Below are 23,325 nucleotides of genomic sequence, written 5' to 3'. Positions count from 1 at the left end.
ATGTACTAGAAATGGCTAAATTTGAAAAAGTACCTTTCACCATCTCTATTACACGTTATTGCTATGATGACCTGTGGCAGTCTTTCTCAGGTTTGTGAAGAGAATGCAAAGGTACTTTCTGCCTTATATCTGGCTTTGCATGCCTAGAGAACATGGAGTGTTTGGTGTGGAAGTTTGGCCTTTTTTAGTGCAGTTTGGCCCTTTCTAGTGTTCCTGGGGTTTGAGGATATCTTTAGGTTCTGTGCTTTTTTTGCTCCATGTGATTCCTTTTCTTTTTTGCTCCTTTTATTTAGTTTTGTGGAATGATGGGAGTCGGAGGCAGAAATGAAAGGAAGTGTTCCTGCTGTGTAATTATAAGATTAGGCCATAGTGTACAAGCAAATTTCAGTATTGGCTACATTCACTAAATGCTCAGTTAGAATGTAGCCATGCTTGTGTTGTAGTCATTCATTACCATTTCTGTAGAAACATTACACACATTACAAGTACATGCCACTATCTCCTCCTCCAACATTTTTTAATTGCTATACTGAAATTATTTGCAGGTTTATTCCTGAGCCCTGGTCTCCGTGCAGCACAACATGTGGTGATGGCATACAGGTGCGGGAGGTGAAATGCCGCATTCTTCTCACTTTTACTCAGACAGAAGTGGAGCTGCCTGAGGAGGAATGTGAAGACCATAAGCCACTGACAGAACAAATATGTCACCAGGCACCATGTGATAGTGATCCTATTCCATACACCCCAGAGTTTTCACATGGAGAAGATGGCAGTTTGGTTTATGATTGGGAATATATTGGGTTTACTCCTTGCTCAGCCACATGTATTGGAGGTATTTTAACAATCTTTTTCTTCCATGGTGTTTAAATCTGATGTTGTCAATGGCTCCTGCTATTGTCTTGTACTGATGATTTTAGATGGGGTGAAAAACAAATACAGCATGAACTTTGAATTTAACCTGTTTATCTTCGATTAATGATCCCATCTAAAGGTATTTTGGGTTCCACAGGCCTCACATGGTTGTCTTGGAGATAAAATAGGTATGCCTTCTTTAAATCCTTGACGCAGAAATTGGCTCTATCTAGCCAAGTAAGTTGCAAGAGGTCTGTGTCACAGCTGAGGCAGCAGTTAGTTTTTTATTATCAGATGACAAGCTACAAGGTAGCAGTTAAGTTCTCAAATAGTAGTTGGGTTTAGACATGTAACAAATCAGTGATGAATCTGCTTAAATGCTCTTTGTTCCTTCCCCCCAAATCATATGCATTCAGTTTTTGATCTAATATTTGCATATCAACAATTCTCTATCTTCCAAAATGCTGCCGTTTTCTGTGGAATAATGAATGTGGTTGGACAGAGACACGTATATCCATCAATGTGAAGTTCAAGCAGGTTTTTGTGTAGAATTCATTACAGTGTATCTCTCTGGAGGAAGTCTTGTGTCTGCAAATAGTTAGGCACATTCCTCCTACGATGTAACCAAATCTCCCACTCATCTTAAGAACATGTTGCTGGCCAGTATTACAAGTGTTGCTACTATATACTGTACTTCACTGCCTGGACATAGAAGTGAATTATGAAGTGCTAAGTGGAAGCAGTGGAATTATGAGCACACCTGTACTTGACAAGAATGATGACCTAAGTGGGAAGTGAAGACATTTGTACCCACAGAACCAATATAAAATGTAGAAAAGGGCTGAACAGCAACATTTAGCAAATGGAGACACAATCTAGTGTTCATAGAAAGGTGCCTCCGTTGTGTTGTTCACCAATTGGAACGTTGAAGACAGAAGTTGGGAGGGATGCCCAGACCGCTGTCAACAGGATGGTAAGTGATTGGTGTAAATGGCTCCCTAACATTTTCTTTAATTGGTGACATTGGTCTACAAGGACACTAATGTACCTGGTGAGAAATGGTGCAAAGTCTTGTTAAGCCCAGTGGGCTTAATTGGGCATTATGGCCGCGTCCACACAAGCATGGACATTTACTTCCCTATTGACTGTGGCAGACTAGTAGGGGGCACTTCTGTGCTGAGCCACTCACCCCACAGTGCCTGTTCACCTACCAAGCTCCAAGTGCCTCTCCGGGGCACCTCACATCCTGCCAAACCTCTTCCAGGAGCACATCTGCAAACCTGGGGTCACTGCTGCCACCACCCAGCGGATCTGGTCTGTCTTTGGCCCTATGCCTCCTGGGGTACACAGGCCTTGTAGACCTTGAGAGTGCTTGACCTACTGTGAGAATTTGGGGTTCTTCCTTTAGCCTGAAGCACAAAAAGTAGCCTCCTTTAGTTAGCCAGACCAAGGGGACACAGAGGCACCCCCCTCTCCCTCTCCTAGTCAGCTCACCACACTTGGTACAGTGGAGAACTTTATTGATTACAGAGAGTAGGCTTGGGGGAGGGTACAAGATAGAGAAATATCACAGAATAACCTTAGAGCAAACAGTGTGGCTGGGTAGCCTTTCATCATACATCTGCATTACTGCAAGCTATATATTTAGATAGTTTCCAAATTCATGGTGTGTCCATGAGTTTCAAGAGACAGCCAGAGCCCAAGATGGAGGCCCCTTAAATGCTCTGTTTGACCTCACCTTCTATACCCAATCAGGACAGGTTTTGTTGGCTGCTAGCCAATCAATTTAAAAAGCATCACTGGTTACTTGGTGGAGAGACAGGGGCTCCCACCCCTGCCCCCCATGCCATGAGATCACTGCTTAGGACAATACAGATCTCTCCCCTCTCATCAGTCGTGTAAGCAGAGCTGGTTGCTTAGCGACCGGAGTGATAGACACCTGAGATTGAGGGAAGGGGACACAGACGAGCCCCAGAGTGAGGAGGACGCCAGAATGGGATTTCATCACAGGGACAACTAGCAGCAGCACACCTTGTGCCACCTCCAGTTGTCCCCAGGGAACGCCTGTGTCACACGTCCTCTACTGCATGTCAGGTTACCCCAGGCGGGGTAAGGGAGGCTGGATCCAACATAAGGCTGGCCCCAGCAGCCTTACTTGGGGTCCTGGGGGCCTCCTGGGGTTGCAGCAGTGGCGTGCACTGCTCTGCTTTTTTTTGCTTAGGTTTTGACCCCTGGTATCCAGGGGTCACCCCCCCCCTCCCCTCCCCTCCCCATGCTGCTCCCTTGCATTGTGGAGAACAGATGAATGTGCAGTATGTGGTGCCACATACTGCATGGCCACGCTCATCCGGACATGGCATATAGGTGCTAAAGCCCAAAAAGATACAAATCACGATGTGTTTGTATGAGTTGTTTGCAGCTGTAGTAATGATGATCTTATTTTATCTATCTACGTTTTTAATTTCAATAATATATTTTAAAGCAATAATGAAAACAGAATTATAAACTAGGAATAAAGGCTTTTACTACCTCCACATTTTAATCCTCTTAATTTTACTATCTGAACTAAATGTCAGAAGTTATTATAAAGCCTCTGAAGCAAATAATAAAGCTTAAGACCTGATTTTGCTTCCACTGTAGCCTAATGAGTATTTTGCCATAGGAGAGGCATAACTAGCAGGGTTTGTGCCTGGAAGAGTCAAGAGAAAGGGGGACCCTGAGTGCCAAAAGAGATGGGTACTGAAAGCAGCAGGAGTCTTACCTGCTCTGGAAACTCAGCTTGCTGCTGTTCCTGTCATGGTATGGTCTGCCCACTCCATTTGTTGCTCCTGCAGCAGCAATGGCATGAGGCTGCTGCTGCAGAGGGCAGAAACTCCCTCCAGAGGGACCATTCTGGTGCCCAACTAAGTTCACAGCCAGGGCTGGTGTCCTTCTCATCCCTCACCCTCCAAGTTACACTACTGAGCTGCAGTCTACAATATTTGTCCTTTGTGATTTCATGAGGCAATTCGACCCAACCTTTCTGTCTAGATGTCAGTGTATTGAAAACACTTCTAAGTCATGTACTGCATAAGAACCATTTGAAGAATGAGCCAGTGTTTGGCATCAAAGGTGTTTCCCTCTATGCTCTTGGGGCTTTGGTGTTATCTCTAGCACCATACACTGAGATATTCTTCATACATGCTGCTCCCAGGAAATGTGGGAAATTATCAGTGTTGTGTACTTCCAGAAATCCCTCTGTTCTTATACTACTTAGGTAGTAGTGAGCTTGTCCTGCTATTGGTTCTGTTTGTCTTCCTGCCTTAGCAAATACCTTTGAACATATCACAAGCTGCCTGCAGATAAATAATTTTAAGAAACCAGACTTTCTTCTTGTTTCAGATTTTTGCACTGCACTAGCCAATTATTTTGCTTTGTCTACTAATTTTTCTATTGTGCAGGCACAAAGGATCTGATAAATTTCTTCTCAGTTTTATGTTCAAATCTCATTCCAATGAGATGAACTATGTACTTCCAAAAAAAATGGAAAATAAGGTTTGGAATATTGAGAATTAACATAAATGATATTAGCTTCTGTTTCTAGCATGCATGTAGCTAGCACGACTATTAAAATACATTTCTAAGGATATCTGTATCCTTTTCTTTTCTACCCTGCACTTTTCTCTCAGTGCCCACCTTTCCCTGATTGAGGGGAAAATCTGTTGGGTCTGAAAAAGCTACAGACTTTATTGCTTTTTGAGCAAGGACGATATCTGTGTTCAGTATTAGATTTTCCCCTCAAGTTCTTCCACAGACCAGACATTTAATTTAAATTCTTTCCTGGCCCATATCATAAAAGGAGGTAAAATGCAGACAGTAACATTCTTTTAGAGATATAAAAATTATGAAGAAAATCCACTCTAAAACACATAATCAAACATCATCTTTCTCTCTAATTATTTTTACAAAGCTTTTATAGCTATAGAAATTCTAAACGTATTGTTAACAAGATAGCTTCAGTTATCCTGCATGATTTCTGCACTGCTTCTGTATAAACCATTTTGTGGCTCATCATGTCTGTTATTGGATGTCATAAAATGACTGCCTTTGAGGGCTGTTAGGTTATGTTATGCCTGTTATCATAGTTATTACTTCTGTCATCAGTCTGCTCATAAATGAAAATAGATGTCCTCTATGTTAGTCGGTGAAGCAGACATATTAAAGATCCCAAAGAAACTGCACCATGATCCAAAAGGTTGAAGAATTGACTGTCTAGCCTCAGTGCCTGAAAAAAATTCAAGAAATTGCAAAGTCAGAAGTCCGGTCAGTGTCAAATTTGGAGTTCTTTGCTCATATGAGCCCTTAATCTGACAGACTCACATTGACTTATTTAATATTTTTCCTGACTAAACCTGAGTAGGGAATTCAATATTTGTCTTTGTATTCCCAGCATGATTTCCCTGTTGGAAGAAATATATTTTTGCTGTAAGGACATGGAGCAATATGCAAAATATTGTCTTCAAGAAATAATGTCTGTTATAGTATATGCCTGCCAACAAGGGAAATGTTTCTTTCTATCTGAAATATTTCTTTAGTGTCACTTCCATCATTTAACAAATCCCCTGTTTTAAAGGGATAATCTCAATTTAAAAATTATGAGATATAATTAAGAACAGTTTCTTTACAAGATTCCTAACAATTCCTTTAATCATAAAAGCAATTCTTGCAAATCCAAAGTACTCATCATGATTAATATGCCTAATAATATTTCCATATCTTTCCAATTGCTTAATAAGAATTAGTTAATGTACAGGTCCCTGTACACATGCAAGTAAAGGCACAATGGGAACTAATACGCGATACACACAATTGCATTTTCTGCTATGTCACACGTGCATGGCAGGAAGCATGACTGTGGGATCCAGCATCTGATCCTAGCTTGCCTTATTGGTGGTGCAGAAGGAGCCTGATTCTAGCAGGAAGCAAGCTCCCCTGGCTGGGACACTGCAACTCATGTGATTTCCCAGCTGTGGAGGAGCCCCATGCACTCCAGTGGGTGGAACACTGCAGGTCATGTGATCTCCCAGCCACCGGGATGCACCATGTAACTCCACAGCTGGGAGACCACAGCTCATGTGATCTTCCAGCTGCAAGGGCTTGGTCTGCCAGCTGTGGGAGTGTGTGGGCCGCCCCATGGATGCAAGCCTGTCAGCTGGGAGCTCCCAGGCTTGGGGTGCACATATCCTCCCCCCCTCCCAGCCAGGAGCTCTGATCAGCTGATGGGGCTCCCAGCTACAGGGGGCCCTGGCCACACATTCAGTTAATGGCATGATAGGAAACAGCTACAAAATTATTTCACATATTTTGTGGAATAACTTTTTTAGCTTATTCCTCTTTTTCTCATGCCATTAATTGATTGAATGTGTGGCCAGATGACCACATAATTCATGATTGACTAGTTAATTACGTGTTAAGTGTGATGTGTAGATAGGGCCTTAGTTTCCTTCCATTAACGCCTGGTTTCATTTTAAGATTCTTAATGATGGGTATAGGTGTCAAGTATGCCAAGAGAGTATGTGCTCATGAACAGCATTTACTAGATTTTATTGTAAAGTATGGAAAATTTTTAGTTGGTTGCTGATCCTATAAAAAGATTTTTTAAAAGAAAAATAAATTCAGACCATATTTAATTGGACAAGATTATTTTAAAGGACATTGTCAACTCTTAAAATACTATTTCTTGGTGCAGTTATTCTGCCCACCACCAGGAAACATACAAGGGAAGGCATAGGAAGAAAAAACATTTTGCTCATTTTTGTATAATTTTTATATTTATTAACACTTTTTATAGAGCTGCGTTCAGTGTTTTGTCTGCATCTGGTTTTGTTTTTTTACATGGCAGTGTGGGAGAGAAACAGTGGAAATTCTGACTTTGAACCACTATTGCCAACTTCAAATACGATGAGTCATCCTTCTGCCACTTACATTTAGCAACTTCCATCTTCCCTCTTTATTTTTCCTCTGAACAGGGAGGATGGAAAATAGCTTTTCAGAAAACTCTTTGATCTTTTAAAACAAATTTGTATGTTGTATATTTCTTCACACAGCAAACAATGATGAGTGTGCATGAAGACTGAAAGATGGGTCTAAATCGAAAATATTCTATGATGCTTAGTAATAGAACAATTACCATAATAGTTCATCAAATTAACATCAACGCTATTCATGCTGCATGAGCAGTCTAATGTGTACATAATTTTTGGCTAGGTTTTCTATTATTTTGAGATCATAAACCAAAAACTTCATATATTTGGAACTCAGTTTGTTTTCCAAGTGGACTTTGTCAATTTAATGAATTAAGAGTAACTTCCTAATCCATACTATGTCAGAATTTTATCACTGATTCAAATGACAAACTAATATAGCATTATATTTGCAAAAACTGTTAAGAGCAACCTTATACTTTTTGTTTGCCAGTAAAGTTCTAGGAAATGCTGCATCCATAGAGTATGTTTATTCAAAAGACCCCGTGGTCTGAAAAACAAGAAACAGGAAAATCTGTTCTTTATCAGCTTCACAATTTCTGCTGTGTTATAGCTTAAAACATCAAAATATTGTACTCTTGTTTCTCTTAATAATAAAGCCCTTGTGGTAAAAAATTGTCAGACTTTGTGGCATGAAGATGAATGAAATGCTGGATGTCACACATGGAATTTTCAGTTGTCATATGAAAAGTAATTCTTCAAGATAGGAAATGTGCACTCAGAACCACAATGTGTACTCAAAATCACAAGATAAACTGCTAACGAGAATAATAATAATAATGATTAATTATGTTATTTAATAATTATTATATCATAATATTATATTATACCATAATAAGATTAGATTAGATTAGATTAGATTAGATTAGATTAGATTATTGGCCTAGTATACCAATATAGGCGTTGGTGTGAGAAGTTCAGACATTATTTATCCTAACCCAGTTGGGAAAATATTTTTTCCATCATCAGATTTACTTGTACTTTTTCTGTGCGCATGTTCACGCACGCATGCACGCACACACGCACGCATGCACACAGTTTTTCAATTCCTAAACCTGTTAGGAAGATTGGCAGTCACTGAAATCAGTAGAGCTATGGTTGTATAATTCAGGACAGAATTTGTGTTAGAATAGTAAGTAGTTAAGAAGCCTTTTTGAATTGACAGCCAGAACAAGACACTTGAAACAGAAACAGACCTTTGACACTGTTCCCAGTCTGGGCATGGACACTGCAATTGTAGAAACAGTCATTGTTTGATACATTCGTGTCTGGCAACTTCTTTCACGCTCTTCCTATTGCCAGAACTGCACATCTGAATATTTGTTTTTGAACATGTTTCTTTTTCAGAGGGATGAAGCAGCTGCTTCAAAACCAAAATATTTAAATTGATACATAAGAATTAATTAGATCAGGTGTAGTTGGTAGTCTGGTCTTCAGTCTTTTCGGGGAGGGCATTAGTGTTCTGAAAAACTGATAGTTGTGTTTTGATTTGTCTTAAATCGACATTTTCACTCTTGGGTTATATTGTGAAGGCATAATTTAGGCCCTAGTTTTCAAGTGCAGTTTGTTTCATTACATGTGGCTGTGTCTACACAAGATGCTTACTACACATTAGCCTAATAACACTGTGCAGTAGCGTGTCATGGCAAAAACCATGATAATAGCCTACAGCTCAGTGTTATTAGGCTAATGTGCAGTAAGCACCGCTAAATAACCATGCACTGGTGCTACTGCACAGTAACTTTAGGTACTGCACATTTAGTTAGTACTTTATTAAGGAAATACTAAACTAAATGTGCAGTATCTTCACGCACAACAACTTCACTTTCAATAACCAACACTTCCTCTAGACCATGGGTACAGCAATGGGCTCCAAAATGGCTCCGCAATATACCAACCTTTTTTTGAGCCATCTGGAAGAAGAATTCCTCAAGGACTGCACCATCAAACTCTTGCTATACTTAAGATATATCAATGACATCATCATTTGGACCGAAAACCTGCAATCTCTGATTGTTGAATTTCTGATGGAAATCAATCATCACCCCTCCATCAGACTATTTCTTGAACACACCAGGACCAACATTTCCTTTTTAGATACTATGATCATTATCCAAAATGGTAAAAGACAGACCACCATATAAAAGAAACCCATGAACCAACATACATATCTGCACAGAATCAGCAGTCACCCTAAACATGCCAAGAAAACTGTAATATACAGCCAAGCCCTCCAATACCACTGAACTTGCACTGTGGAGAACGCCCGTGATTGTTCCCTCACAAATCTCAAGAGGGCTTTCACTTATCAAGGGCATTCCTCCAGAGAGATAGATCACACATTTGAAAGAACCAGCTGGATACCTTGTGAAGAATTGCTGCAATACAGAAAGAATACCCCCATGAATTGCACACCACTAGTTATGACATACCACCTCTCCCTATACAGAAAATCCTCAAACAATTGCATTCCACACTAGAAGAAGATCCAATTCTTAAAGAGATCTTTTCAGAACCACCCATCCCAACCTTTAAACAAGCAGTGAACCTCACCAACCTCATCACTAGAAGCAAACTTCGTATGGCCCAAAACACACCAAATGGATCCAGACCATGCCATGACAAGCAATGTAAAACCTGCCAATATACCCCACAACAGAACCATCAACATTCCTTGGATAGGTGGCAGAAAGCTGGGGCTAACAGGGCTTAGCCCTGCCAAACTTTTCATGGTAACTGGCAACAGCAGCAGCACGACAGCATCACTGTCCTGCAGCACCCGGTGCCACTTGGTGTGCAGCCACTCCTCTGCCACCGCATACAGCAGCAGCGTGTGTCGGCCTCATAATAGCCATGCAGGAGGGAGGGGCGGGTGTCAGGCAAGGCTCAGCCCTCCCAAATAATATTTTCCCCCACCGTTTATGATTCCTGGATCTTACACCTGCACTTACAGAAATGTAATGTATCTTATCCAGTGCACTAAATACCCGGATGGAAAATATGTAGGAGAAACCAAACAACAACTGTTTGAAGGAGCACACACTGAAAATCTATCAAAGACAAGAATACCCAATTACTTATGGGGGGACATTTTTTGCAAGAAAACCACTCTCTTCAGTCTCTCAGTTCTAATCCTCAAAGGGAATTTACAAAACGCCTTTCACTGATGAGCCTACGAAATTCACTTTATCAACCAACTGGATACAAAAAATCATGAACTAAATATAGACATTAGATTTATGACTTCTTATAATCTACCTAACATCTGATACCCCAGGTAACCTATTGTGATAGAAGGCGCCATAGGTGAGGTTTACGTCGGGTGACGTACTATCTGTCTGGCGCAGGGCCCCTCCCCTCAACTCGCCTGCCATGACTTGGTGTTATTGAATGAAAGGGAGGGGTTCAGTGGAGATCCTCTTTCCGACCAGCATTGGCGTGGGTCCTGGTGGGCTAGCCTGGCTGTCCTGACGGCTAGCGCCTCCACCTCAGATGCTGATGAGCAAGGCTTCCATAGGCTGGCGTCCTCCTTGCCGCCTCTGGACGGGATGCCTCTAACTTGCTTTTTACCAAAAATAGACTGCTGGAGAGGAGATGGGAGGGGGGGGCGGGTGGGACACTGCCTCTTCCCTCCCAGCCTAGTATAGGGGCTCAGCTTCCCCCTGCTCTGGATGCCGGCATCGAGCCAGCTGCACTGCTCCTGCCCACCACAAGAGTCTCAGCACGCCTGGTGTGCTCCTTCTCTTCCTTCCCCCCGGGTCCCGGTAGGGCTATTAAATCTTCCCGCGGCGGCTGTTCCAGCTGCCGCGATTGGCTCTGCTTTTCCCCGCCTGGGGAATAGCTGATTAAACAGCTGGCGTAACGCCGGCTCGCGCGGCAGCAGCCATGGCTCCTGATCTGGCTCTGGCTGTGCCCCCGGAAGTGAATTTCCCCAGCGGGGGGGGGGGGGGGGCTGCTTGTGTGGCTTGGGGCCCGCAGGGACTGCCCCCCTCCCCTTCGGGAGCCTGTGGGGGCATCTCGCCACCACACCTCCCTACTGTTTACCAGCTATATTGTTATCACCAGGTCTACATTCCCCTCCCCTGCCATGTTTCTCACCCATTGACTGCCTCAATTTACATTTTCACTGACACGCATTCTCACATGTATACTGGCCTCTGGCTTCTATTCTGTTCCATCCAGGAAGAGCACAAACCAACTGCAGATGCTTCCTCAGCCTTAGAAAGGGTGTTTGTACCTGAAACTTGCAAAAAAGAATCTTTCTAACTATTGGAGTTGGTCTAATAAAAGGTACTGGATTTACTCAAAGAACCTCCAAGATAGTGTGCCTTACATATTCAGCACTTTTCAAGCATAGTTAGAACAATTATGCAACAAAACCTTCCATTAATGAACATCAGCCCCTAAAAAAGGATCGGAAAGCTAGAATGCAGGTCACTGAATATATCTACTATGGCAAGGTTTTCCAAACTCATCAGGCCCTGCAGGCTAAGTAAGTGCAGCAATGGGTCTGGTCTGTGGGCTGGATTGGGCTTATCCAGCCCTACGCACTATGTGCATTGTGTGCCCTGGACTGGCCCCATGTGCCACATGTAGCACACATGTCCAGTGAGAGAACAACTGGTAGCACTGTAGGCCAGATGATTGGGCTTCATGGAGTGGATGTGGCCTGTGGGCTGTATCTGTGACACTGTTCCCCTACTACTCTGATTTGTGCTATGCTTGAAATGATTAGACTGGTGCAAGTAACATCACAAGAAAGCACTGCAAATTTGATCTTGACAGGGTAAAGATGCTAGACTGCACCAAGGTAACTCCATAGACGGAAAACAATTTTGGTTTATGAGGGAAAAGCCAGTATTTATGAATGTGTTGTATGAACCTTGATAGAGACATAGCTGTAATAGCAGTGGAGTAAGATCACATTCTAGGTGCCTGCTAATGAAATACACTAAAGAAGAAAAATCTGTTTTCTGACTGAAGCATGTGAAGCAGTTCAATTTGTTCTTCCTCATGCCACTGTGATAGCCACTGGCAATCCAAGTGTAAAATCTGAGATGATGGCAGATGGAAATGTTTGAGGGTGCATTATAGAATCATGTGTCACTCACTAGGAATGAAAAAGACTCATTACCTGAACCTCAAAAAGATACCACTAGCCTTAGGGAAAAAACATTCCAGCAGAATATTTCATGGAGTCAACTGAAATCAAACGGACTATTAAATAATCAACAAACATCAAAAAACCATTCATGGAGTACAAATGTACTTGATCAAGAATATTGACATTAATAGTTGTCTCATGGTAGCAAAGAGAAAAGAAAAAATGTAATATTTTAAGATTCCCACTAGAAACACAAAATTATTTGAAACCTAACAAGCCTTTCAACATAAAAAAGCAAAATTACTTGGTACAGAAAACAAAGGTGTAGCTCTATGTAATCACTGCAGGAGGGGAGGGTAATGAATTTCATAGATTGTAAGGCCAGAAGGGACCTTGAAAGATCATTGGGAAAGAGAACTGGATAATTTAAAAGGAAGAATATTCTCTGAACTGTGACTGCTAAACTCTTCCATGTTTTATTAGTCATTTTTATACTGTAGCTACATGTCACTTATATCAGAGTGCGTTTGAGTGGTCTTTTATGAAGTATGTAAGTATTTTACAAACTGCTGTGTCCTTGAATTACACATCCATTTCCCCAATTACCAGTATATGAATGAGATTTGCAACTACAACTGCTCACTGCCTCATGTTTCTCTAACCCAGGCTAATATTACTTTGTTTTTTCTGGCTAATAAAAATTTGATTATTACTTGTTATTCATGGTTCAGCATAAACGTAATAGATTTAGACTTCAGAGGGAATCTGAGGGCAGTAGTGTATAAAGCCATATTGTATATCTTCTGTAAAATCCATGAGCTTCAGAAGAGCTTCAGTAAACTCTGGTTAATTTGCCAGTCCAAGGAGAATGTAAATAATGGCAAATTATCAGGGCTTGATAAAGATGATTGAGGGAACTGTGGCAAGGAATTGGAACAAAGGTGAATTGAACCACAGTGAAGAATTATCCCATAGGTGAATTAAGTAGTTTTCCATACAACACCTTTTTGCACCTGTGGATCTGGTCCAAAGTCTCCCTGTACATGTGTAGAGTGTAAAGTTATTTATTCTTTTTTATTTTTGGAAGTACTGATCTCCTGTAGGTCCAGGTCTATTTAAAAAAAAAAGCAGTTAATATCAACTAACTTTGACAACCATGCCACTCTGCTCAAATCTGCTACAATATACATTGGATCATAGTAACTTTTTCTCTTAATGGTAGAGAGAGGGAAAATTTTTTGACAGGCCTATTTTCTATTGTTATTGTCTGAGGGACAGAATAGCACAGAATAGCAAACCATCCCCTATAATGTTTGCAAGCACCCATGTTCAGAGATGGGGCAGAGCTGGTTGTAAGTAGGAAATCCCAGAAATGTGTCTGTTACTAACATTGAATTAACAAAATGTCTTTTGTAGTTCAAGTTTTCTAAAATATTTCCAGTGTTTATCCAAATCAAGATGTTCATTTTAAATCTGTGACATGATTTGATATTCAGAGTTAATTTAGTCAGTTGAGATTTGGGAGTGAACTCTATAAATATCTCAGATATTTTCTTCAGTATGGAGTATCTCATATGTGTCTTATTTTTAAATCCAGGGACTCAAGACGCCATTGCAATGTGTCTGCATGTGCAGACAAAGCAAGCTGTCAATGACACCCTTTGTGATGTCTCCAAGCGACCACCACCCATGAGTCGTACATGCAACCTGAAACTTTGCCCTCCAAGGTACACTCTAATAATGAAGTCACACTGTAGAAAATAAAGGGTTTGGTATATCTTAAATCAACATTGACTTTCTCAGGCAAGGCTCAGCTTATATGATTAGGGCCTTGGTTTTGAGGGAAATTTCAGCATTTCTACCAGTAGCAGATTTTCTTGTTTTTCTTCTGATGTCCCCTACCTATCTCTCCCTTCCCTCCATCATCCCCTCCACCCCCCCCCCCAAAAAAAGGCAAAATTCCTTTCTGAAACAAATCACTTTTCTTCAGACATTTGTCACATACGGAAAATCAATATTGTCACTGAAGTCTATCACATCATAATAGTAATCCAGGTAGATTGCCTTTCTTTTTTGGGGGGGGATTGGAGGAGACAAGCATTTATCTTTTCATGAAAACCAATAACATCCTCATTTATAGGGAATGGATATCTACTTTTCATTTGCAGAAATAATAATAATCACAATAATCCTCAGATGAAACTATCTCATAGATTAAATGTAATGTTTGTTTTCTGGAATGCTTTTAGGAGCCTTGTGTAAAACATTCCTGGATTTGTTTCTTTACCTGCTATGATTTGTTAAGCTAGGGAGATACTGGAAAAAGAACAGAGACAGTTTAAGACCAAGATCATTTATTTATCTTATTCTTTGAAAATGTTCTTTGTGAAATCCTTGTGAGCTGTCTTAATTACTTATTAAATATTCCTAAAGTAGATCCACATATTGCAATAACATGTTTTCTGAAAACTTCTCCTACAAAATGTATGGAGTAAAAGTTATGGGGAGAAGCATGCTTTATAAAAATGTATATGAATTTAATGAACAACTTCATAAATATCAGAAAAAGTCTGTGCATCAGATTTATGGATGTAAATGTAGGTCTGTTGCCAACTGGCGGCTGATGATCTTGTGAGAGACATTTTTGAGGTAAATTCTGGTACCACATGAATTTACTTAGAATAGCTCTTTCTATAGATAACTTATATATTCCCTTCTTATCTTCAGATTTATAAATGTAGTTATATTTCTTTATGGCACATGTAGGTGATGTTCTGACCCTCACAGTATAACACTTCTGTTTCTTGTTTGCACGGTTCTGCTTAGATAAGATTTGGTTGGGGCCAGTCCCTTTCCCCCTATATTCTTCTGCAGTGTTTAATTAGAATGCAGGTTTTTTACTGTGTTTTTGGAATAGGTGGCAAACTGGTCCCTGGAGACAGTGTTCTGCTACTTGTGGAGTTGGGATACAGACACGAGATGTGTACTGCCAGCAGCCGGGGGGAGCCACCGTTGCTAATAAGGACTGTAAAGACAAAAAGCCTCACACTTTACAAGCTTGTAACCAGGTTGACTGTCCCCCTTCTTGGCATGTGGAAGAATGGCAACAGGTACAACAGATAATGGAAATGGTTTAATTGTAAGCATTTTTACCTTTGGTTAGTTATTTAATATGCTCTAATAGGAGTAATCTTGAGGGTCACTCTAAAACGTTAGTTACCATACCATGATTGCAACTAACATCATTTGAAAAAAGCAGCCCAGAGAAAGCCTGCTTTCTACTCTTTGTAGAGACCAATTTACTTTTGAATGAGATTCCAAGTTTACTTAAGATTTCAGAAACTTTGAATGACCCAGATCAGACTTAGTCCAGAGAACACCTCTTATTATATATTCTGTGGCTAGGGACACAAAGTACACATAAACCAGTATAAGCAATTGGAAGCTGGTTCCAATCTGTAAGATGGCAGAAGTTCAGTACACATAAACCACTTTCAAAGTGGTCGAAACCAGTTTAAGATAAACCTGGATGGATAAATCTGGATGGAAACCAGATTTAACTGATTTAGGTTAAATCGGTTTATTGAACGCCTGTCCCATATCCCCTCAAGATTCAAGTTAACTCACAGTCCTCCAGCATCCCATGTTGCTTTGCACCTCCCCTGCAAACCCCTGTCATGGTGGGTGGGCTAGCCTTGGCCCAAACTGTCTGCTCCAGCTGATCAGGGAGGCATGCTGTGGTGCTCCCTGGCTTCTGGCCTGAACCACTGCAGACATGTGGCTGCATTTCGAGAATCAAAAGTGAACGTTAGTTCACTTGCTTATCTGTTCAATCTATGCAGCTTAGACCAACCTGCAAAAATTGAATTGGTCCAGCTTTGTGCTTTTTGACTCTGTACTTAGCCTGTAAGTCTAGTAAACTGCATTGAGAAGCATCACTTTATTTAACGTGTTCACAAGCTTTCTTAGCTCTCACTAGATATGCATCTGATCATGAACTTAGCTAGGTCAATATACAAGACGTTCATCTTTCTTCAGGCTTTCCACTAACTACTTGTACTGGAGTCCTCTGGCATTTATCCCACTAGTTATGTTTTTCTGGCCTGTGGCCCATTTGCTAAATCAGTTCTAGCTGGAATATATGCTGCTTGGTTTTAGAGATGTTGCTTATATAACATGTTCCAAGAATATATTGTGAGGGATACCTTTTAAGTGCCTATGTTAAATAGAATTGTAAATGGGTGGGGACAGATGTGAATACTTATATTTTCTTCATTCTTTTCTTCATATTAGTGTTCCCGTACCTGTGGAGGGGGGATTCAGAATCGCAAAATATACTGTAAACAGTTGTTGACAGATGGAAGCTTCTTGAAACTCTCTGATGAGGTCTGCCAGGAATCTAAATTGTCGTCTAGTAAACCATGTGCAAAAATTGATTGTCCTCCTCAAATAGTTATAGGAGAATGGTCCAAGGTGAGTGTGCCAGAACCTCTCAATACAAAGAGAACACTTAGGTTTTCTCTCTGAGAGACTAATAAACCCATATACTTTAGGTAAGTCACCACTTAAGGTCATGCAGAGCTCCAAGAGGAGCTCAGTACCCTGGGTAAGATAGTGATTCCTGTGCAACGGCATCCTTTAATAAAGATCAGTTAAAAATTAGCAAGTATAAAAAATTGCACAGCAATTTTGTCTGACTATACCCTTCCTTTCACAGTGCTCTGTAAGCTGTGGTGTTGGCATCCAAAGAAGAAAGCTTGCCTGCCAAAAGCTAACAGCAAAGGGCCAACGTGTGAAATTAAATGGATCCTTATGTAGTGGTCCTCCTACCTCCCCACTTGTAAGGCCTTGTTACATGAATGTCTGTAACAGTAAGTGTGTTACTTTATATAGTGCCTTGCTGATTTGAGATGGTTACAATGTAAAACTCGTGCATGGGTTGTTAAATTAATACATCTCTCTCTACTGGCTGTATTGTAACATTACTACTCAGGGGGAAAATTGAACTTTGCAATCACTAGACTAGCAATAACAGGATTTTCTTATTTTAGGCACTTTTATCCCATCAGACCTAGATTCTTTCTATGTACTTATACACATTTGGTCTGATCATTTACCTGATGCTAATGGTTTAAAGGTGCCTTAAAGTAAGTATCAATGACATTCACACCCACATTAAAGCCTTACACTACCAGCGAGGTGTAAGGGGGACCTTTGTTTAAATAAGAATGGAGCTTGCTCTGTACTCCCTCAGTGTGCATTCGTCTCACACTGAGATTTACACTCCTATTAGTGCTGTTAAAAGTTACAAAACTCAAAAATCCCATTCCACTGGTGATCTCAGAAGTACATTATATCCATGCTAAGAGGGTATAATTCCCAGTAATATTGGCTTCATTTGGAGTTCTGAGGGCTCACCAGCAGCAAGAACAAGCACACCTTAAACATACTATAACACTGTCAGAAACTTATAAATGTTCCCACAAAATTGGGCATGCAGAAGTTTGGTACACCCTTGTCATTATAATGACTGTAGCTACACTAAATACTGCTCAGGCCACTGTATGTACAGTCAGTAGCGAATCCAGGAATGGGGCAAGAGGGTTCAGCCCTTCTACTTTGGCTGTGTCACACTTGCACTGTGAACTCTGAGCTTGCTACTCAGACAGAGTGGGTGTCTGCCAGAGCTCCATGTGAGCAGTGAGGTCTGAGCTCACTAGCTTATCGTGGCAGCGTCTGGCCAGAGCCCCTGCTTTCACATGACTCCAGAGCCCAGGTGGGGGAACATTGCTGGTGTTCTTCTTCCCTCTCCATCCTCCTCCCACTGAATTCAGCAGCAAGGGGAAGAAGGGGATGAAGGCAGCAGCGGTGCTAACCCCCTGATCTCTGGAGTCTCGCAAAATCAGGGATTCCTCCCAGACCCCACTTCAAGAGCTCATATGCAGCACAGCCAAGGAGGGGTGTGACTGTCCCACCACATCCCCTCTGAATCCATCCCTGTGTACTGCCACTGTGAAAGGACATTCAAGACTATGGATGAAATAGTACATACAGGTTCTTTCAATTTGGGGAAGCATTTTTTCTTTGTTTGACAGAAAGGCACTTATGAAGGAGTGGCTTAATGTCAAAGACAGTTTGGTAAAACTCCACTGAACGCAAAACATTTGATTCCAACTATTCAAGTGAAAACATTCACTCTGGTCTTGTAAGAGTTAAACATTTTAGATGATACTGATACATAAATATACAGGCTAATATGTGGAGGCCCCTTAGTTTAAACCTTGTAAATGGGCTTGTCCAGAAATAGCTACTTGGTTGTGTGTTTCTGAGCTGTGCAAGAAAAGGTTATTCATAAAATAAAACGAGAAATAGAGCAATTACAGATTTGTACATAATACAAAACTTCTTTCCTGGACTTTGTTTCAGATAATCATGCCAAAATCCTGAGGTTCCAAACACCACTTAAATAAAGCCCTGTGGACTTCCAGGAATGTCCTTGGCATAGGGCTTAATAGAATGCTTTGAGCTGCATATCTATCTGAATTTAATTAATTGTGGATAGTTGAATGGCAATGTGGCTGGTCTGCAAATTGCTTAGTGGAGAGTGATGTTAAAGTAACAATGTCAGCTTCCACTGTAATAATATGAGAGCAACATGTGAAAACTTACAGTGATTAGTAGGGCATGAAATAAAGTGCTGAACAATATTATGAAAGAGGGCTAATGACTGTATTTTTCCTTCATGTCCTCAAACTTTTTAGGACAGTGCAATTTATTGGCATCTATAAGGCTAGAGTCTACCTAGCACTTACAAAGTATGCAAAAAAAAGGAAAGGGAAAGGAAAGCATAAGGTACTTTCAAACCCCATATCTCCACTTTACCTCTCATACAAGGGATCAGGAGCACTAGCAATCCTTGGATTCAAAAGATCATTCAGGTTTTGTTTCCTCCTTGTATATACAAAGGTTCAAGTTGTCATCAAAGGAGTGGGTAGGAAGCAGGAACAGGGCATATCCCTAGACAGTACATCTGGCCAGCTGCAGGCAACACTCCTCTAAGTGATGATGTCACTTAGGGCCTTGTTATACCTTATGCTGTAAGCTGAACAAACGTTAATTGGTTTAATGTTGTTGATCTTATTGGAGCAGTCACACCTTAAGGCAAAAAATCATCTCAGACTGTCCTTTACCTTCACAGCTGTGACTCGACACTAGAAGCTTGGTGAATAGGGTCAGGACTGGCTCGCTGCTCCTGCTGGGCAGAGAGCAGGCCCACCACCAGTTGCAGCAGTTTCCCAGAGGCCCTCTGGTCTTGCTCAAATGAACAGTGGCTCTACACTGAGCAGGGCTGTCAGACTTGAGGCCTGGCAGCCCTGCTCTCAGTGTGGAGCTGCTGCAGCTTAACAAGACCAGAGAGCCCCAGGGAAGCCACTTGGTCTCATCATGCTGAGAGCAGGGCTGCCAGGACTTAAGCTGGCCAGCCCTGCTCTCAGTGCGGAGCCGCTGTGTCAGTTTTGGTGAGACTAGAGAGCCCCAGGGAAGATGCAGCCCTGGAGTTTCTTGCTTTGTCCAGCTGAGCCCCTGAGAAAGCTCCTTGCTATCTGTGCGGCTGCAGTGCCTGCCGGTGCTGCCCAGAAAGTTTCACCACCTGAGCTCCAAGGGGCTCCACATTGATGCAGGCAGGAGCAGTGAACCAATCCAGGCAACACTGGGAGACAGCATGGCCGCTAGGGATGTGGCACATGCTGTGTCCAACATCCCTTGGCCCTAATACAGTCCAGCATCCCAACTCACCCTGACTTGAGAGGAGCCACTGCATTCTGGGATACTGAAGGACTTCAATTTGGGCAGAATAGGTATCTGGAATGTCCACACCTTAATGGAACAGGATCAAAACTAGGCAGATTAGAGAAAACCCTGCCTGGAGCTGAGTAACTTTAAGACAAATAACAAGTGTTTTAGGCCACTTAAAATGTGTTAACATGAAGCTAAGCCAGGCATTAAGAGCTCCAGAAGCCACCTAATATTGCCCTTACATACCCTGTCAGAAAAGAGCAGAAAGGAGTGGGGTGGTATTTTGTAAGATGTTGTGCCTCCCAGGTCTCCCACTGGGTAGGGTGTTTCTCTCAACAAGCCTTCCTCAAAACTGTACCTTCGTTGCACAGTTGAGCCCTACATTTCTACCATCTACTAATGCTGGTGTGACTTTTTAGATCAATCTTTATTGTTTAGACAACATCACTGTAGATTCTTTCTATGTTATATAGGCCTAATCCAATCAGAAAAACCTGATATTCTTGGCCTTGGGAAACACATAGCACTGTAGCCATAGAGCCTGGTCCCTTGGTAGAATAAATATATATTACACCACTGGAGGCAATGATGCAAGTTAGATATATTTTTACCAGCTGATGCTCAGACCCATGCAGGTATTATCAAGAAGGTTTATTATCAAGAGACCAGCACCTTCACACTACAAGTACTGATGTTACCAGGGATCCAGTGTTCAAGTATATGGCCTGCTCTGCCCTCCACAAAGTGGAACTTTCAGGTTTAATATCACCATCAACCCCCCAGTATGCACATTTTTGCTCTTTGGTGCCGAGATACTATCAAGAATTCCCAAAGTCATTTTTTACAAAAAGAAATTAATCAGACTCATCAAATTACTTGTTAGCATGCTCTGGCTTGAGTTCTGCATTAGAAAAACTAGAGTATACACAAAGTATTTTAATTTTTGTGTTCAACATTATACTTGCTGTGTATGTATATTTGGTTGGAAAATTGAAGGTTTAATCCTGGAGCATTCACATAAAAATAAATATTTTTGGCCCAATAGTTATTAGAAACAGGATGCTACTTCAGTAATTTTAGTCAGCTCAGTGCCTGAAGCAATTTGTTGGATAGTATAAACTAGTTGGTTGAGGGACCTGTATATGTTCATAACAAACACTGATTTAAGAGCTGTGTAATTATGGAACCATGATATCCAAGTTGGTCAGAACTCATTACCCAAAACATTGAAAATAATGTTTTGTTTTATAAGCAAAAGAAAGCACTCTGGATTGTAGTTCATATGATGTATGTATTTTTTTTTGCATGTTTGAAGCATTAACCTTTTGCTTTGTAACATATTCAAAACATATGTACATAATATCAGAAGCATGCAGGTTTTTTAAATATTCGCATGCTGTCAGGGGCTGTCATTTTATTTCTGTTCTTATCAAACAGGGTTGTACTAATAACAGTAGATAACAGCAATGATAGTTGATTCAGCCAAATCTAGGGGTGTTTTACTAATGTTTCTATTTCTCTGACTCATCTGAGCCTTTCTGCAGTTTGCTGGATTTATTTTTTGTCAAATAACAATAGACTGGGTAACCAGTGAAAACACTGCTTCTAACATCAGTCTAGAAAGTTTCCTGATTCTGCAGCTGATCTGTGTTACCTTGTCTTGTGATAGGTTATATGGTCTTCCTTCCCTTCTGTTTTTCAGGTACCTAATGTTTTCTTAGCTGAGCTCTGAAGATCAAAATGGAGCACACTTGTTTGCCAGTAATGAGTCAATAGAGTAAAACCTGAAACAGTGTAGTGATTCTCTAGGCTAGGCACAGGCATTACGCATAAACCAGTTTAAGTGATCAGAAACTGTTTTAAACCTGTAACAGAACAGACATTCAGTGCACATAAACCAGTTTGAAAATGGCTGAAACCAGTTTGAGATAAACCTGGTTGAATGTAGTATCAGACTTAACTGATTTGGGTCAAACCAATTTATGCCATACCTGTCCCAGATCCCTTCCTGGTTTAACTTAAACCAGAGTCCTGCAGCATTCCAGATGCTTTGCAGCCCTGGGTGGGGCTCTCTGCTCCAGAGCAGGGCTGGTCCCACCCCTCTGCTCCTTGGCTGGAGCTCTGGCAGAAACGGCAGGTACAGCAGCATCTGCCTGGCTTCCCCTTGCCCTACCTCTCCCTCACCATGCCCTGCTTAAGCAGAGATTCCCCACCTCCCCTCTCCCACAGCACAGACCATAGCTGGCATGTGGTATGCTAGCTAATGCTGAGAGGTGTCTGTGTAAGGCAGACAGGACAGAGGCAGACAGGACAGTGTCTGAGTAGGGCTTTTTGGAGCTAATCAACAGGGCAGCTGGTAATGTCCCTCTGTTCCTTCCTTGGAAAAAGCTGTTTAAGAAGAGCTTGAACTAAGGAGAGAGGCTTTTGTTTTCTTGATAGGGTGCTAAACACTGTGTTATCAACTCCCTGCTGGCTCCTTTGCTGGTCAGGAGCAGCAAGGTTGGTAGGGGAACTCCTCCCTAATCAGAGCATCCTGCCAGGGCCTGGCCATGCCCCCATCAGCTCAGCACTATGGAAGGGCAGGGAGGGTTGCTGTAGTGCCCTGCAGCATCTAGCCTGAGTCACTGCAGGCATGTGCCTGCATTTCTTCAGTCCAGAGGGAACATCTGTTCAGTTGCATACCAGTTCAGCCCAGCCAGGTTAGACTAACCTGCAAAGGTTGAATCAATTCAGGCTCGGGCTTTTTGACTGTCTGTCCCTAGCCCTACTGTCTCTCTATGTTGGTCCAGCAATTTCTGGGAAGGCCTACAACTGTACAGGTATTCCTCACTGTATGTTGTACATGCATTCCTGGAAAATGGCGCATAACTCAAATTTGCATAAAGAGAACCCACTTAACAATGTAACAAACAGGGATACGTTCCAAAACCTTGACTGTACTGACCCCCAAATCCATTTCTACCACTTTTACAAGAACATGTTGGTACTTACCAACAGCAGAGAGTACACACAAGCACAGGGTGGTAGTGAATGTTTAGTTGAGGTGAAGAGAGGGTGATGAAGGCTTAATTGATGGACCTGCGAGAAGGGTAGGAAATATGCTAGTGGGAAGCTTAGAAGCCATAATGGGGATGGCAACTACAGTAGTATGTGTCGCAAACAATGTGCGAGGAGCCCAAATCGAGACATAAGATTATATTTTGGTGCGTGTCTCTCCCACAATGCACCGCACAAAGCAGTCGACTGCGACTTCCACTACACCAATCTCATAACAGTGAATTTACCTCGCATATAACCAATTTTTGGTATAAAAAGGTTCATCTCATAAGAACGAATTCGCACATACAGACCCCACACAACATGAGGTAAACCTGTATTCAGATGTAGTCCTCCATAAGCTACTTAGTGTCCAGGTCTCTGCTGTGCTATGTAGGAGACCTCACAAAATATCTACCCTGCCTTTGTACTTAGCTTCAGGCAACTTTTCTCAAATATGCTCTACCTCTGTGGATTTTTCAGCCTAACAGCAAGCATCTACTGCTTTATCAGACT

At 41.6% G+C, this 23,325-nt stretch overlaps 1 protein-coding gene across 3 annotated transcripts in view; it reads left to right on the top strand.

Moving 5' to 3' along the window:
* Positions 1–23,325, top strand: part of ADAMTSL3 (ADAMTS like 3) — a 368,636-nt gene that overhangs the window by 300,582 nt on the left and 44,729 nt on the right. For all 3 annotated transcript variants that reach the window (XM_019477525.2, XM_059714625.1, XM_019477526.2), the window contains 5 exons: positions 546–832; positions 13,577–13,706; positions 14,897–15,089; positions 16,273–16,452; positions 16,697–16,850. In XM_019477525.2, coding sequence (XP_019333070.2) covers positions 546–832; positions 13,577–13,706; positions 14,897–15,089; positions 16,273–16,452; positions 16,697–16,850 — 944 coding nt within the window. The remainder of the gene's footprint in view (positions 1–545; positions 833–13,576; positions 13,707–14,896; positions 15,090–16,272; positions 16,453–16,696; positions 16,851–23,325) is intronic.

This window comes from Alligator mississippiensis, chromosome 11, assembly GCF_030867095.1.
Source record: "Alligator mississippiensis isolate rAllMis1 chromosome 11, rAllMis1, whole genome shotgun sequence".
NCBI classification, from domain to species: Eukaryota; Metazoa; Chordata; order Crocodylia; family Alligatoridae; genus Alligator; species Alligator mississippiensis.
Note: the sequence above shows the minus strand (reverse complement) of the source record. Positions and strands in the feature narration are given on the sequence as shown.